Consider the following 16,117-nt stretch of genomic DNA (forward strand, 5'->3'; position numbering starts at 1 on the left):
GTTTTGGACATATTTTATCAGTCTGCTTTGAATGATAATTTGACTGAATTTGACCAAATCATTGTTTTAAAACCTTTTCAAATAAAACACAAAGGCTTTACAAAGTATTTCCAGTGCTTTTCGGTCATTGAAAATTCAAGATTTTTCCGATATACAACTATTTTTATTTTTGAAACGTTTCAATTGATACAAGAAGGCTTCTTTAGTGAAAGGCCTGTTCTTGGCCTATATCACTTGAGGTTTTTAGGTTTTCACATCACACGACTTGACTGAGTGATTTCAAAACTAGTCCTGACATCCAAAAACAAAGTAACTACATGTTCTAACTTCAGATTTGAGTAAGCACAGAAAACATTTCCCCTTTAGCAGAAGAATATGAAAAAAGGCTTTGGTTTCGAATTTAGCATGCATCCTTCTGATCAGTGAAAGGATTTTTGGAAATTCTTCAACAGGATATAGCACATGGTAAATAAATAACAATAACGATGGCTTCATTTGCATTAGTTATACCAATAAACAACATTTCCCGGTAGAGAATCTGACTAGCTATAGCAGGAAAACTACACTGACAAGGCTTGTTGACACTTAAATGTGGCAAGGACATGGTTAACTAGCCTAGTAATGAAAACTTTGTCACTAAAACAAGTCATGTCTTTGCAAAAGGTCTATAATTACACAGTCAAACAGAGAACCATGCTGGTAATGTTATGAGGTTATGAGAACTTGCCAGATTGTAAAGATGTAACTTTTTATTATTAAACAGGACCAATCAGTATTTCCACTATCCTCAAAATCAACAACTGCCGCTCTAAATTTGCTTACAGAGAAGTGCTCATTGACATTTTGGTGTTTTAGGAGGGGTTAGTTGTGAGGTTAAATTATTTTTGTGTGTTACTAGTATTGTGTCCACTCCATTAGACTAGGTAGACAGATCAATATGGATTTTATATATATTTTAGTTTGAATAAATATATCTGCAATATATATATCTTAAATATAAAGCGACACATTGGTAAGGATTTACAGTAACAAGTAACACTGTGTTTAGTGTGTTCGTAGTGTGGGTACTGGCTGGACTTGTAGTATTACCTTGAATAAAATACTGGTGCAACTCTCAAAATATAGTTAAATAATCAAGTCTGTCTTTGTTTGCCAAAATATGTGGGGCTCCAGAGACATTTAGAAACAGCCTCAGAGCTTGTCATCACTGTTTACTTCCTCCAGCTGTAAATAGATAAGCTGATGGACTTGTTTGTGTCACGTTAACCAGAAGACGCCACTTCCAGTTTAGATGCAGGAAGCATTTTAGAACACGTCCTCAGAAGGGATTGTGAAACAAAAAGAATCTGTCGGGGTTGTGTGCACATTTTCTCACTTCATCTTCCTAACAATCAGAGCTGAGACGACAGAGGATACTGTTGTTGTTGTTTTTGTTGTTACTGAGGTGGATACATTTGTAAAGTTAAAGCAGCTTCTGGGAACGAGGATGAGGAACACTGTCATGTGGTGAGTTGAAGTCTCTGAATTAAAGCTTTACACCTTTTTAAACCGTTGTAAACACATACTCATTCAAATGTGCTCAGATGTTCACTCTATCTGTGTGTATGCATTACATACAACATTCAAAGTCCATTGATCTTAGTCGTAGCTGAACATATAAAGTCCAGGTTTATTTGTTATTCTTGTGCCAACTTTCTGCTGGATAACTGACTGTTACACGACACACAACCTGACCTCAGCGTAGCCTCTAGAGCAGCAGCATCAACTGGAATCAAACACAGTTGAACATGCCCTTAAAAGGCTTCCATCTTCATTGCCTGAGCTGCTGCTCTCAGCTCTGTCAAATGAGCTTGGTCTCTAATTCAGTATGAACGTGTGCGATCTACTATGCATGTTGGTATGTTATCCTTTGGTTTTAGATTCTTTGCAAACCTGTTTTTACAATTGCTGCTGTAAGTGTTCTGACTTTGGTTTATTGATCTGTTGTTTTGGATCCTATTCTTCCTTTCTGTGAAGAGGACAGCAGCTCACTGTTGGATGTCCCGGTCCTCAAACTGGACAACACATCTCCTCCCGTGATGATTACAGTCAGCAGATCCAGGTCTCTTTACAAGAGACTAAACAATGATATCAAACACAGACTGGCTGTCTGCTCCCTCAGTCTCCACACTTCAGACCACACAACATCAAACTTGCTCAGGTGAGGATTTGTCAGATTAATTTATGAATTCACTTTTTTATAAGAAAAATTCCACAGTATGCACATACCCATGGTATTTATTTGCACGTGCTAATATTAAACGATCCTTAAATACGTTGTTTTATGTGCCAATTCAGGAAGGGAAATGTGGCCAAAATGTTTTTTCCATTAGTATCAGCAGATTGCCTGATTTTGCAACAGCCATTTTTTTCTGCCACAAAAGCTGACATGGAAATCTGCAGATATAAACTAATGCTGCTATTATTTCAATGTCTTGCCATTGTCAAAGACAAAACAGGTCCCTCTAGTGGAGAAACTGAAGACTGCTTTAAGTGAATGTGTATGGTTACAAGCTAGTATCATGTGCTTCATATTTAAAAAAACAAACAAATATTGGTAAGACACATGAAGCTCATGAGGTATGCCGTGCAGTCATGAACATAAATAATGATGTACTTGGGAATGGGATGGTTTGCCTTAAATACGTTTTAGTTTTGCCAGACAAACTATTCTGCTAAATGTCACTCAGTTCTCTCAATAGTAATTATGAACCGTCTTATGGAAGCATAATTATGGAAAATAATTTAAAAAATGTAATTCCTGCAGATTCATATAAAGCCAGAACTTACAGGTGGGGTATGTAATTTTGGAGAAACCAGCTAGAGTGTGCTAGAATTTGAAAGTACACAGCTGAAAAAAATCTGCCTCTTCCTTCAGACTTCCTTACAGAGCCCCTCCTCCAACACACACGAACAGGCCGGCTAAAATGATTGGTCATGCTTTTTACAGCGCTACGGCTTCCACAGATGCATTTTTCATGTATTTATTGTCAAAGCATTTAATATATTGATTGCTATCGGGATGTTAAGAGCATTCCATGGAATATGACAAAAAGGGTTTTCTGAAATAAATTACATACCCCACCTTTAACATTAAGGTTTTTGTAATAATACCTGCAATAAAACATTATTTTATTTTCTAAAGAGTGTATTGGTAGGTGGGGGAATTTAGACCCATGGCCTCTAAAATCTTGGCAACGGCCCTTGTCTACTTGATTAAAGGACCTAAGGAGGACTAACTGAAAACAGTAACCTTCGAATTATAGTCCCTATGGACACGTGGTCTACAGGCAGGGCCGTCCCTCCCTACAGGACGATTATGCAGGCTGCATGGGGCCTCACATTGTGCAGGGGGCCTCGCGCAGGGGGCCTCGGTTTATGAGCTCGGCTTGTGCGCAGTTCTCCACGCATGTTTTCCTTTATTTACCTTTTATTCAAGTATTTTATGCCTTTTATCTGCTAATGTACAGGAGGAAGAGTGATCAACTGTCTGTCTAGTTGGCTTACATAACAGTTACGGCCCGTCCACACAGCGGCGTGCGTTGACGCATCACCATTCACTTTGAATGGGGCGACGTCACTTTTTACTGAACTGCATTTTTGGGAAGCGACGCAACGCGTCGCTGGCGTTGCGTCGCTGGCGTTGCGTCGCTTAAAAAGTTGAGCAATGTTCAACTTTTGGCACCTCGGCAGAAGCGTCAGCCAATGAAATCCCGTTTATGCAAATCTGCCAGTACACGCGCTAGCCAATCAAACCGTGTGTATGCTGGGAGAGACTACGCAGGTCATTTCCTCATATTCCAAAAAATGGAGGAAAAATTCATTATAGCGGTAGTGAATCACCCGGTGCTGTATGATCAGTCTCTGTTCATCGACCGGGATACAAACCGGAGGAGCCAGGCATGGAGGGAGGTGGCAGAGACAGTGGGTGAAACTGGTAGGTTTTCGCGTGTTTGGGGATTTTATATCCAGTTTACTTCGTTTTAACATTGCTATTGCTCTGTATGTCAGGGGCGGGAGATTCATGTGATTGGTTGTTGGTCATGTTGCTCTCAAAAGATTCCCAAGCTTTCAGACACGCCCACCTCCAAGCGTCAACGCACGCCGCTGTGTGGACGGGCCGTTACAGTTTACAGCCTAAAAAACATGGAGCATTTTTTCCCCCTTTAATTCATTTTTATGTCAATTTGCACATTTCATGGTGATGCTCAGCCTCTCCCCTTAACTCCTAACAGTCATCATCATGTCAACAACAACACAGAGAAATACTTATAGAAATGTGTGTGTGTAGTTGTTGATACATTGCTGACAGAGGGAACTACATTTGAATACAGATTTAAGAAATATCAGTTTTTGAGTATGTAATAAGCCTGTTTTGTCTTGACTATATTACAACTATATTATAATAAAATAATATAGTATTCATATTATTGAATTGATTATGATTATTATTAGTCGAAGAAGTGTATTTGCATTCATCATATTAAAAACTGCTCTGGAGATGTTGTCATTTCTCCACAAAAGTGAGTTACAGGAACTGTACCCAAATCTCTGGATTGCCCTCCGCATTGCAGTAACTCTTCCTGTAACAGTTGTGTCTGCTGAGAGAAGCTTTTCCAAACTGAAGCTTATGAAGACGTACCTCCGGTCGTCAATGGCACAAGAGCGCTTAAGTGGCCTGGCTATCATAAGCATCAACGCACAGTTGGCACAGCAGCTGTCATACGATGGCCTTATCGAAGACTTTGCATCCAGGAAATGCCGACGTATTCACCTGTAAACGCATACTGAACGACATACATGCACATTTACCATTTACCTCACTGTATTAAAAAGTAACTGTGTAGATAGTGATAATAATAAACAGGAATTATATTTTATAAAAACAATTTTTCACCCCTGTCGGTGGGGGGGTGGGCTTCATCTCACAATGTCGCTTGGGGCACCAAATTGACCAGGGACGGCCCTGTCTACAGGACTAGAATATATAGCCAACTATAGCATGTAACAGTGCCTTGTAGAGCTATCTCGTGTATTGTGATGAGTTTATCTTTTACTTCTATAGTACTTATTGTTATGACTAAAGTTTTGTGTTTTCCCTCTTCTACTAGGCCTATTCTTCCCAAAGTGCCCTTTAAGACTCGTGCTTTTTATTATCTGGCTGTTTAATGTGGGAACAGGCGGTCAATGTAATAAAGGCTTCATGCAAAGAAAGACATTTCGGCTCAGGCTGCTTTATCTCCAGTGCTGCTTGCCTTATCTCTGGGTGTCCGAGTCTCTTGACATATATGGATAAACGGTCACTCTGCCGCCTGACAATACAGTCCCAAAATAATCCTCGGCAGCACAGCTGAGCCCCGCTCGGCTCTGCACGCGGCTCCGCTGTACGAGGAGACACTGCCGAGAAATCTATCATCAGTAATGACGAAATTCAGCTATTCGGAATACTTATCTCAGTTCCGTAATGCTGGAGGTAAATGTAATAATGCGGTGTCGCGACTGCGGGGAGATAGCAGGAGAGGACAAAGTCAGAGCGACCCACTGTCAGAGCCGGAGTGAGTCTTTTGTGGTGGGGGGCTCTTTGATATGGGTGCTGCTGTATGTGTGTGTGTATACCTTGCGTACAACTCAGGTTTCTGTGTAATTGTATACGAATATGACATGTTTGATCATGATGGATTTAATACCATGCTAGCTTATTTAGGTTAAATCATCGAGATATTCACCTATAAAGATTACAAATCCATGATATCATGAAAACTACAGACCTCAAGCTCTGCTGATGTCTGCCTTAATTGCATTTAAGTGTAATTCAATGAAAGTGTTGTTTATCTCTCTTTTCAAGGGATGTTGAGCCAGTGGTCTTTGCCGTCAGGAGAGGGGATGTGAAGGCTGTTAATGATCTAGCAACATCCGCTCCTCTCAGCCTGCTGAAGGAGAACAAAGATGGGTGGATACCTCTGCATGATGCTGCCTTCTGTGGGGAGACGGAGTGCTTGAAGATCCTACTGAAGGGTATGAAGTTAAAGGCACTACTGTACAGTGTATATGTTCAGTTTAAAGGTGCCCATTATACTGTTTTTCATCATTATATTATAGATCTCAGATATATACAAAACATGTCTCTGACGTGTTTGGCTCGACATACCAAACAGATCATGCATTGTCGCATCCTATAAACCCCTCTATTTCAGCCCTGTTTCAAAAGTGCTGATTCTCTTGGTTGGTTATTGGCTAATGGTTGCACAAGCCAAAAAATCGTTATGACATCTTAAAGTGGCCAAAATCTGATCGGCTTATTTTCAGACAGGTTTTTATATAAATCGATCAGGACAAAAAGTGAGCTAATCTTTTTCCTGAAACTTTCAGATTCTCTTTACACATGTTTATGTATAAAATATGAAAAAGTGGATTTTGCATAATAGGTGACCTTTAAATCACATTGGCTTAGTGGTAAACAAAAACATTTATCTTTTCAAAGAATTGTTATGCGAAATGAACCCAGACACCTGACTGTTTGTGTGATATGTATATGTTCTGCTCCAGCTCATCCAGGTACGTTAGACAAGCGTACCTTGCAGGAGCAGACGGCCTTGCTGCTCGCTGTGTCGTGTGAACACTTGTCATGTGTTCGGTGTCTTCTGGAGGCAGGCGCCGACCCCGACATCAGCAGCAAGAACAAAGAAACCCCTTTGTACAAAGGTACAGCTGTGAAATCAATCTTTACAATAGACTTAGGAAAACACATTATTGGTAACTGTATAACAGCTGAGCGTTTTGTCTGTTTCTGTAGCCTGTGAGTTGGAGAATGTGGACATGGTGAGTCTCATTCTCTCCTACGGGGCCACTGTGAACCAGCGGTGTGGTCAGGGTTGGACGGCCCTCCACGAGGCTGTATCCAGGGACAACACTGAGATCTGTGAGATCCTAACAAGTGCACAGGCCACAATCAACCCATCGAACACCTACAGCGTCACACCTCTCATTGTAGCAGCTCAGCGAGGACAGATGAGGGCACTGTGTTACCTTATTGGGAAAGGTACCTTTATTTTCTTCCAAATATTCGTCCTTTTCACGTTTCTGATCCCCATTTTAAGGCTGTAAAGTGACAATATTTTTCTTTAGGTGCAGATGTGAACATGCAGACGTGCGATGGCATCACAGCGCTTCATGAGGCTAGTAAAAATGGAGGCAAGGAAAGTGTGGCAGTGCTTTTGACTAAACATGCAGATGCCAACAAACCCGATAACTCAGGACTGCTGCCACTACATATTGCTGCCCAATATGGACACCATGAGTAAGTTGAGACCTTGTTAATTAAGCATTATTTTAAGAGACAACATTGGTCAAGATGTACAATTTAAATTCAGTTACAAAATGTGTGGGAATAATGTAGACATTTTTGTTGTTGGCTGCCCCCCTAATCAACTAATTGGTTGTTTTGATCTTAATCGACTAAGATGTCTTAAGTTGATAAATATGTTTTTCTTTACTGAATGACTGAGGACTTAAAAGCACATCTCAGTTTAACACAAGATTTACTTAACACAAATATATCAGTGTTAGTCAAATTATAATTTATTGGTTGAAGACAGCTTTAGTTGTTTTGAATCGAGCTATGATATGTTGTCTTTTTGTGTTCTCTCTTTGCATTCAGGATTGTGTCCATGCTTGTCTCAGTGACAAGTCGAGCCAGGCTCCGCCACAGCTGTGTCAGCCCCCTCCACCTGGCAGCAGAGCACAACAGACACACGGTGGCAGCTGTGCTCCTCAAGACAGGTGCAGACGTAAATGCCAGGCTGGCCAGCAGTCACTCCATGCAGTATGCGGATAGAAGAGCAACAGCCCTGTACTTTGCTATTGCCAACGGCAGCACCAAGACAGCAGAGGTGTTGCTGAACGCTGGTGCTAGTCTAAGCTTAGACCCGGTCAGTCCTCTGCTGATGGCTGTACGGCAGGGCTGTGTCAGCACAGTGTCCCTACTGCTGGACAGAGGGGCCGATGTCAGCGCCAGATTACCCTCTTATGCCACTACGTTCCCTGCTGTTGTTGCACTCTGCATGAATAATCTGCCTCTACTTAAGTGCCTTTTGGACAATGGCTGTGATGCCCTCTCCTGTTTTTCCTGTACATACGGCTGTGCCCCTCACTCAACAACATCAGGATCAGACATAAGAACTGTTGGCAACAATGGATTTGTAATACAGAATGACAATATGCTTCCTTTTAACTGCAGTGGAATGTCAGAAAGAGAAACACAGGTGTGAAAAAAATCAAATACAGTTTCCGGATTTCACATTAACTGAGATTTTTGTTGTTCTTTATAAGTTTGTTTTTCTTTTTCAGTTCTGTGAGTGGATGTCCACATCAGTTATGTGTCAATGGGCTGGACCGATCATAGACCTGCTGCTGGAGCATGTTGGTAACATTCAGCTATGCAGCAAGCTCACTGAACTGTTGGACAGCCGAGAAGAATGGCTTGCTGTAAAGAGGAAGTCATGTAAGCATCTGACAAAATCTTATCTTCCTGACATGCAAATGTATATTTCACTTCATCATGTAACGCAAATGTGGCCCAATATGCTGAGGACGATCCTGTTTATCTCTTCTCCTTTTCTTGTCCACAGTGTCACCTCGTCCACTGATGCACCTTTGCAGATTCAGGATTCGGACACAAATAGGGAGACACAGACTGAAATCTCTCCCAAGTCTACCTCTGCCAGACAGACTGATCAGATACCTAAGCCTGGCTGACTGACTTTAAAGTGAACTTCAAGCAATATCGGCATCAGAGATGTGACAACATTTATCCTTTGTGTTTCTTTTTTTAGCTGCATCCGATATCTTCAATCTGTAAATGCAATCCTCTATGTATAAAATATCTATTTATAACATAAGAAACGTGACAATGAGTTTCTTTAATCTGTCCGTCAGGGTGTTTGTAGCTTCAAAGATATGCTCAATGAAAGCAAAAATAATCTAATGCCCAAAGGAAGGGAAGTTGAATCATTTATTTAAAAATAAAAGTAATTGTTTCAAATGTGACTATCAAAAATTACTTTGAAAACAAAAAACAATCTATGTCCCACATTCTATTCTCATGGTTCAAAGAGAAACTAAAACAGGATGGTCTCATTCATTTGCAGGAAAAAAAGAGCAATCATTCTCTGAAGAAACCTGAAAGTAAAAACCTTTTGACTTACTGTCAGTGTTCAGAAACTTGGAAGGCATCAGACTGGCATGAAAGTGAACGTGATTCTGCAAGTGCAACTTAGTCCTTTAGGTTTAAACAAGAAAAATAGATGTTGCTCTCCAGTAAGTGCTTGAGGAAGTGTCTCTTGTACAAATGTTTAAGACAAACATAACAAAATCAAAAATAATTAGTCCTATTTACACATTTTTGTGTGACTGGTCCACTAGTAGGGTAATTAAATGAATCCAAACACACTGAATATTGGTGACTGCACGGTGGGTTTAGTCGGTATGGGTTTGATCACAACGTGCGTGTGTAGTTTCTGTCCATAAGGATGCTCAGGTCTCTCTGTCTCTGCTGCTTTGCTCCACAGTCCAAGGGCAGGATGGGGGACAACAATGTGACTGTGGAGGACCTGGTGTCCGTGGTACTGGAAGGGACAGCAGCCGCAAACACTCACACAGTGGTGAGAGCTCAGGTCCATTTTCAGAGTGTCTTTATCCGCAGTGCTGCGTCGACTGGACGCAGACAGAGTGACCTTAGCGTCATCATCATAACTCCTCTTCTTATTTTCATTTTCACTGCCCGCACATGGCCCTGCAGGGTTCTTCTTTAATCCTGTATGTGAGTCGTCTCCTTTAGTTTGGGTCAATTTAGGTTCCTCCCAAAATGAGGCTGGTAGCTGGCGTTTCCTCATAGGCACCTGCTCCGTTGCGCTCCTCACCTTTTCGGCAGACTGAACATCCAAGCTGGCCTTCTCTGTGACCTTCACACTCTGGTTAGCGGCTCCCACAGGTTTTGCACACCCAAACTCAGCAGACCTGTGCGTGTGGCACCTGGGGACTCTGGAGTACTTCTGAGAGAAACGCTTCAGTTGTTTCTGCAGATATTTCCTGTGATCCACGGAGCGTCTGCAAGGAGCTGACTTGTCCAAGGCCGCTTTGATATCGCTGGAGGCCAAATTGACAAAATTCAGCAACGTCTTGACCTCACTGTCCGCGTTCGCCATTTTTGCATAGATTTGGATCAAATCAGTCCATGTTGGAGTTGTAGTCCACCATCAACATCTAAAGGAAAATCAGAAAACAAACTTAGGCTATGCGTAATTACACATTATTCTTTATTTATATACATTATATTTTCAAGCGTAAATTAAATTAGATGCCTCTCAGTTAGTAATAATAACCCTTTACTCACCACTCCTGGATGAATCCCGCCACAGTCCAAGCTCAGACTTCTGTCGAGGCTGCAGTAGGAGCACTTCAACAAGTTGAATGAATATAAACTCCTTGTAGTTATGGTGCTTTCCTTGAACCAATCAGCGACCCCAGGCCCCTCACAATGCACCCCAATCAGCCTCCCCCGGTATCGAATTCTTCACCATTGCAAATTGTTGTCATGGAGACCTGGAAAAAGCCGCTGAGGGGATACGATATTTCTCTGCGATTTCCGCGCGTTGGCCCAATATCTCCAGAAATTCTAAGTGTGCTTAAAATAAAATGAGTGCAAGTTTCACGGAAATATACCTGCATTCTGCCTTATTCTGAAGCGTTTAATGTTGGGTTTTTTAACTGCCCCTCATACCCTCCCCAGGAGTGATGTCAGCTGTAGGATTTGGTGAGGGGGGGATCTAAAGAGTGCATAACCATGGAAAGGGGCTTGAACGCTCAAGAATCTTGTCTTTCTGTTTGCCCCCTCAATCGAGCGACACAAAGGCTGAATTACTCATTCAAACCTCGCGGGACAAAGGGAAAGGAGCTGGATAGCACTCCTGCATTTGTAGTCAAACATTTAGAGACTTAAATCGAGTCGTCATGAAGGAGAAAGAGTCGGACAAAGCCCATAGAATTGCCATCAGCAAACATTTTCCTGTGTCATATTATGGGGTCTCCATGGCTCCCTCTGGCCCGCGGACAATAGCACAAGTTTGCACACTCGAATACTGTCACCCTGCCAACGGCAACAAGGGCCCAAAACAGGACAATCCCCAGAGAAAGCATGGGCTCCGCGGGGAAGGTTGCAATGGAGGAGGAAAGGGGACTTGTGAAATGCTAATTGAGCTTCATCCCCTTATTGAAGTGGAAAAAGAGTACCTATCGTCCCATTGAACAGCAGCAGAAGTGGCCTGAGATGTGAGGAAAAGCTTTTCTGGTAAGTAACACCACATACTTGTGCAGAATGTTGCCCTTAAAGCATATACTCTGAACCACTCTAGCACCAGGACAGAGGGTTTTTAAAAAACAATCTGCAGGCTGGAAGCTACAGGCCATTTGTTTGGAGTGAGCTGCAGCTAACATGATTGATTGCCTCATTCACTCAGTTTGAGGTTGTGTGAGGAGAGCCCTGAAGGTCTATATGTGCTCTGGCTGGTCTATCTTTTTCAGGCGGTGCATCCCTCTTGTTCTGAAGAGGCAATGGGACCCTTTTGTCCTCCTCTCTTCTTCTTTCCTTCACCTCTCTGTTCATCTGAAAAGGCCAATTAACAATGGGGCTCCCCTCCCCTGGCCTGCCACCCCACTCCTGTGCTTTTGAAGTGAAGGAGAAAGAGGAAGCATAGTGGCATCCATAAATCCCACAATGTGATGCTGTCCTTGTGGCAAGACAGGTGGACAGGATGTTTATCCAGCCTTTCAGATATTTGGAAGATTGAGCCGATTTAACTGATAGACACTCAACCAAATGATACATTTTACTTGCTTCTTTATGTACCTATCCACTCTAATCCAATTTAGGAGGGTCATGGGAGCTGCCACACACCAAAATACAACTATAAGTGTAACTTTTCACTGCTGCACCAAAGATTTGTAAGCTGCATTTTTTTTGTATTAAAGAGGCAAACTGCAATGTGAAAAGGCTGCAAACAGGGAGTGTTGATGGTCTTCTATGATGCACAGTAATGCTATAAACTAATGTGACATACAATGTATATAGCAGAAGTCCAGTGGAGTTTTAATATGACTGAAAACTGACTGTCTGTATAGCTCCTTGGCAGAAGCGCTTCAAGCTGCAAACATTAGTGCACATGTTCTATTGTAAGCTATGTTATGTCCCCTCTATCACTTCTCAATCTGGATCTGGACAAATAAATACAAATATGGTCATAGAAAAAGAGACCTTAGACCAAAGCTTTTTCTTTTTTTTAATATATTTAAATTGTGACAACGCAAGAAAGGCTAGCCATATATAAGGAATACATGCAAACTAATTTACAATAAATAACTAGAAAATATAAAATATAAATCTAGTAAAGCAAAAATTCTACTTGAAACAAAAATGCACTTTCTGCCCTTTTAACAACTTAACTTATCCCGTTGAATGAATGTATAGTGCCCTAATGTCTTGTGTTGCCATGCTTTCCCACTAGATGGCAATCTACCTCTACTATGATACAGCCAAGCTGGCCTTTTTAAAATAAATTAGAAATATACAGATCGTCAAGATAAATGCAGTGGAGTTAATTGTCTCTAAACATCAATATTCCTCAAATGATACTGGGTATTAAAAGCTCCATTTGTTGGATGCATGTAATATTTTGGGCTCTATTTGTTTGCAGAGTTGTTGATTAAGTATCTTGGCTGGAATAATCACACTGAAAGACCACAGTAATTTCATTAAGAGGTTTTCTTATCTGAGTTTAAAAGGACCTTGATGTATGTTGTGGTAGATTGCTGCTAGTTGGAATGAGTTGAGGCAGCAGGAAGGAACCAGGAGGATGTAGTGCTTTCCTCTTGTCAGATAATCAATACTGGGACAGACTGTAGGAGAGGATGGATGAACTGAACTGCCAGGCACACCAAGAAAAAAACCAGCCTTGTTGTGCACTTTTTAGAAACTCTGGAAAATCTCTGCATTGTAAGCTCAAATGCAGTTCAGCAGCAGATGTGGATTTTCCACTCTAAAAGCCATTCACAGCTCTTGTGCATTAGCTCACCCCATTACTGCCTGTGAAGAGTGTTTTGATAGGCAAGAGATGTGATAAATGCTGAGCCGCATCAAAAGACTGTAGGGCTACAATCCATTGATGGTAAGCCAAAGTTGTTTGAATAGTTGGCTTAAACGCTGTTTGTGTTATTTGGAATAAGCAGGCTGTGACACATTTGGCTGTCACTTCTGCTATTTAAGCCACCAGCAATACTTTCAAACAGAGGAGCACAACAAATGATTATGGATGTATGAAACATGAATAAGCAATGAGACTGACATACAACCCGAGCAGTGTTGGCTGAGCAGAGAAACTGAGCTGCAAAGCTTCAAGCAGTTGAGGTGCCAATTTTTTTTTAACAGGTAAAGGGCCGTTGCTGGTGCTCAACAACAAGATCCCTGTTGAAGCTAGTATGGAGAAAGAATAAAAACTGTGTAGGGACAAAGCATACATTTCTGTCACAATTGATCAAAGTGAGAAAATTAAAGTAATAAAATAGTCAAAAATGCCTATCGTCATTTCCTAAATCTCAAAGAAAGGTCTCAATAATGTCTTATAAGTCCAATCAACAACCAAAAACATAAATATATACAGTGCATCCGGAAAGTATTCATACCCCTTCACTTTTTTTTCACATTTTGTTATGTTACTGCCTTATTTCAAAATGGATTAAATTAATTTTGTTTCTTAATATTCCACACATGATACCCCATAATGACAAAGTGAAAACGTTCTTAAAGATTTTTTTGCAAACGTGTTAAAAATAATCAAATGAAATATCACATGTACATAAGTATTCACACCCTTTGCTTTGACACTGAAAATTGAGCTTAAGTGCATCCCATTTCCACTGATCATCCTTGAAATGTTTCTATAACTTGATTGGAGTCCACCTGTGTTAAATAAAATATATTTGACATGACTTGGAAAGGAACACACCTGTATATGAGGTCCCGCTGTTGACAGTGCACATCAGAGTACAAACCAAGTCATGAGGGTCCAAGGAATTGACAGTAGACCTCAGAGACAGGATTGTACTGTATCAAGGCACAGATCTGGGGAAGGGTACAGAAACATGTCTGAAGCATTGAACGTCCCAACGACCACAGTGGTCTCCATCATTTGCAAATGGAAGATGTTTGAAACCACCACGGCTCTTCCTAAAGCTGGCCGCCCAAACCAAACTGAATGGGAGAACCTTCCAGAAGGACAACCTGTGCAGCACTCCACCAATCAGGCCTTTATGGTAGAGTGGCCAGAAGGAAGCACATGAAAGCCCCCATGGAGCACCAGAGTACTCTCAGACCATGATGAATACAAATAGTTTGGTCTGGTGAAAACAGAATTGATCTCTTTGGCCTGAATGCCAAGCATCATGTCTGGAGGAAACCAGACCTGGCCAATACCATCCCTACAGTGAAGCATGGTGGTGGCAGCATCCTGGTGTGAGGATGTTTTTCAGCGGCAGGAACTTGGAGAATAGTCAGGATCAAAGGAAAGATGAATACAGCAATGTAATAATAATAATAATAATAATAATAATAGATTTAATTTGTTAGCGCTTTTACAGGTGCTCAAAGACGCTTCAATGTACAGAGAGATCCTTGATTAAAACCTGCTCCAGAGCGCTCTGGAGCTCAGACTGGGGCGAAGGTTCACCTTTGCAGGACAACGGCCCTAAGCACACAGCCAAGATAACAAAGGAGTGGTTTCAGTACAAGTCTGTGAATGTCCTTGAGTGGCCCAGCCAGAGCCCAGACTTGAACCCGATTGAACATCTCTGGAGTGATCTGAAAATGGCTGTGCACCGACGCTCCCCATCCAACCTGATGGGGCTTGAGACGATCTGCAAAGAAGAATGGGAGAAACTGCCTAAAAAGGTATGCCAAGCTTGTAGCATCATACTCAAGAAGACTTGAGGCTGTAATTGCTGCCAAAGGTGCTTCAACAACGTATTGAGTAAAGGGTGTGTGAATACTTATGTTTATGTGATATTTGAGTTTTTTATTTTTAATTATTTGCAACAATTATTTTAAAACTTATAATTATTTTAAAACTTTTTTCACTTTGTCATCATGGGGTTTTGTGTCTAGAATGTTGAGAAAAAAATACATTTAATCAATTTAGAAATATGGCTGTAACATAACAAAATGTGGAAAAAGTGAAGGGGTGTGAAAACCTTCCGGATGCACTATAACTCCCAATTACAAAATACCTTTTGGTATAAATTGGTACACTTTGCAGCTTTTGGACAATCAACAATTATCACAATAGGCCTACTAATCAATACATTTTCTGTATTATGCAAATTGAGTTGATCAATAAAGTATCCAATTTTCAGTGCTGGTAGTTAGTTGAATTATTTTGTTTTCTAACAGGATGAATTATTTCACTCAGATCCAAAACCATCCTTCTTATTTGCCTCCCTTATTTGCACCAAGATAAACACAGGGTTTTATTGCCACTGTCAGTTATGTGTTTTAGTAACTTCCAGTAAACTGAGAATGTCACTTTGTCTCTCTCTGTCCATGGCTGTGGGCTGTGGGGTAATTTCATAACTGTGCCTTGTAAAGAGTAGACCACCATCAATATTATGCAACTCTGCTCAACTACCCATTTCAGTCTGATTATTTTTGCACTTTGGCCTAAAGCATCACATCCTATAAACCATTTCACCATGATGGTTTTACAAAATAAAAATAAATAAAATGAAGCTCTGGTTGGAAAAGAAACATCTAATAAATATCTTATAAATGTCTTTGCAGTTGAGCATTAGCAGTGAATGCCAGGTTACATCAGTATTGTTTATCTCAACCTACTTCGGGACATTGGACCATTGAGTGTTCTTCTTGCAGGCACAAATCAAACATGCGGCAGTGTTTTCAGTCGGTAGGCGTCTCAAGCGCTCTCTCCATCTCTCTCTACTTGACTTTAATTCGGTCTTGTACGCGTCATCCTTACGG

At 41.1% G+C, this 16,117-nt stretch overlaps 2 protein-coding genes across 4 annotated transcripts; one reads left to right on the forward strand and one right to left on the reverse strand.

The window, feature by feature from the left end:
* Positions 1 to 1,175: 1,175 nt before the first annotated feature.
* On the forward strand, positions 1,176 to 9,079 carry LOC307013091 (ankyrin repeat and SOCS box protein 2-like). Of its 3 annotated transcripts, none has more exons than XM_079640340.1 (9): positions 1,176 to 1,506; positions 2,017 to 2,200; positions 5,885 to 6,054; positions 6,586 to 6,741; positions 6,833 to 7,078; positions 7,165 to 7,336; positions 7,697 to 8,300; positions 8,386 to 8,539; positions 8,667 to 9,079. In XM_079640340.1, exons 2-9 carry the CDS (start codon positions 2,079 to 2,081, stop codon positions 8,795 to 8,797), a joined length of 1,755 nt encoding a protein of 584 aa, XP_079496466.1. In that variant the 5' UTR covers positions 1,176 to 1,506; positions 2,017 to 2,078; the 3' UTR covers positions 8,798 to 9,079. The 3 variants fall into 3 exon arrangements, with proteins under 3 accessions (XP_079496466.1, XP_079496464.1, XP_079496465.1); XM_079640338.1 differs by lacking the exon at positions 1,176 to 1,506 and adding an exon at positions 1,579 to 1,897; XM_079640339.1 differs by lacking the exons at positions 1,176 to 1,506; positions 2,017 to 2,200 and adding an exon at positions 5,177 to 5,594.
* LOC307013093 (protein FAM181A-like) lies at positions 9,036 to 10,736 on the reverse strand. The gene is made up of 2 exons (XM_079640342.1): positions 10,430 to 10,736; positions 9,036 to 10,299 (listed from the first exon to the last, which is right to left on the reverse strand). Exon 2 carries the CDS (start codon positions 10,239 to 10,241, stop codon positions 9,468 to 9,470), a length of 774 nt encoding a protein of 257 aa, XP_079496468.1. The 5' UTR covers positions 10,242 to 10,299; positions 10,430 to 10,736; the 3' UTR covers positions 9,036 to 9,467.
* Positions 10,737 to 16,117: the final 5,381 nt, after the last annotated feature.

Source organism: Notothenia rossii, assembly GCF_949606895.1.
Source record: "Notothenia rossii genome assembly, chromosome: 7".
NCBI lineage: Eukaryota > Metazoa > Chordata > Actinopteri > Perciformes > Nototheniidae > Notothenia > Notothenia rossii.

What these genes read in the sequence shown, in the direction of transcription:
- LOC307013091 (XM_079640338.1), top strand. An exon ending in AGAAACCCCTTTGTACAAAG is followed by an intron (nt 6,742 to 6,832) that starts GTACAGCTGTGA and finishes CTGTTTCTGTAG; the next exon opens with CCTGTGAGTTGGAGAATGTG. An exon ending in TGTCAGAAAGAGAAACACAG is followed by an intron (nt 8,301 to 8,385) that starts GTGTGAAAAAAA and finishes TTTCTTTTTCAG; the next exon opens with TTCTGTGAGTGGATGTCCAC.
- LOC307013093 (XM_079640342.1), bottom strand. Translation starts at nt 10,241, where the DNA reads ATGGCGAACGCGGACAGTGAGGTCAAGACGTTGCTGAATTTTGTCAAT.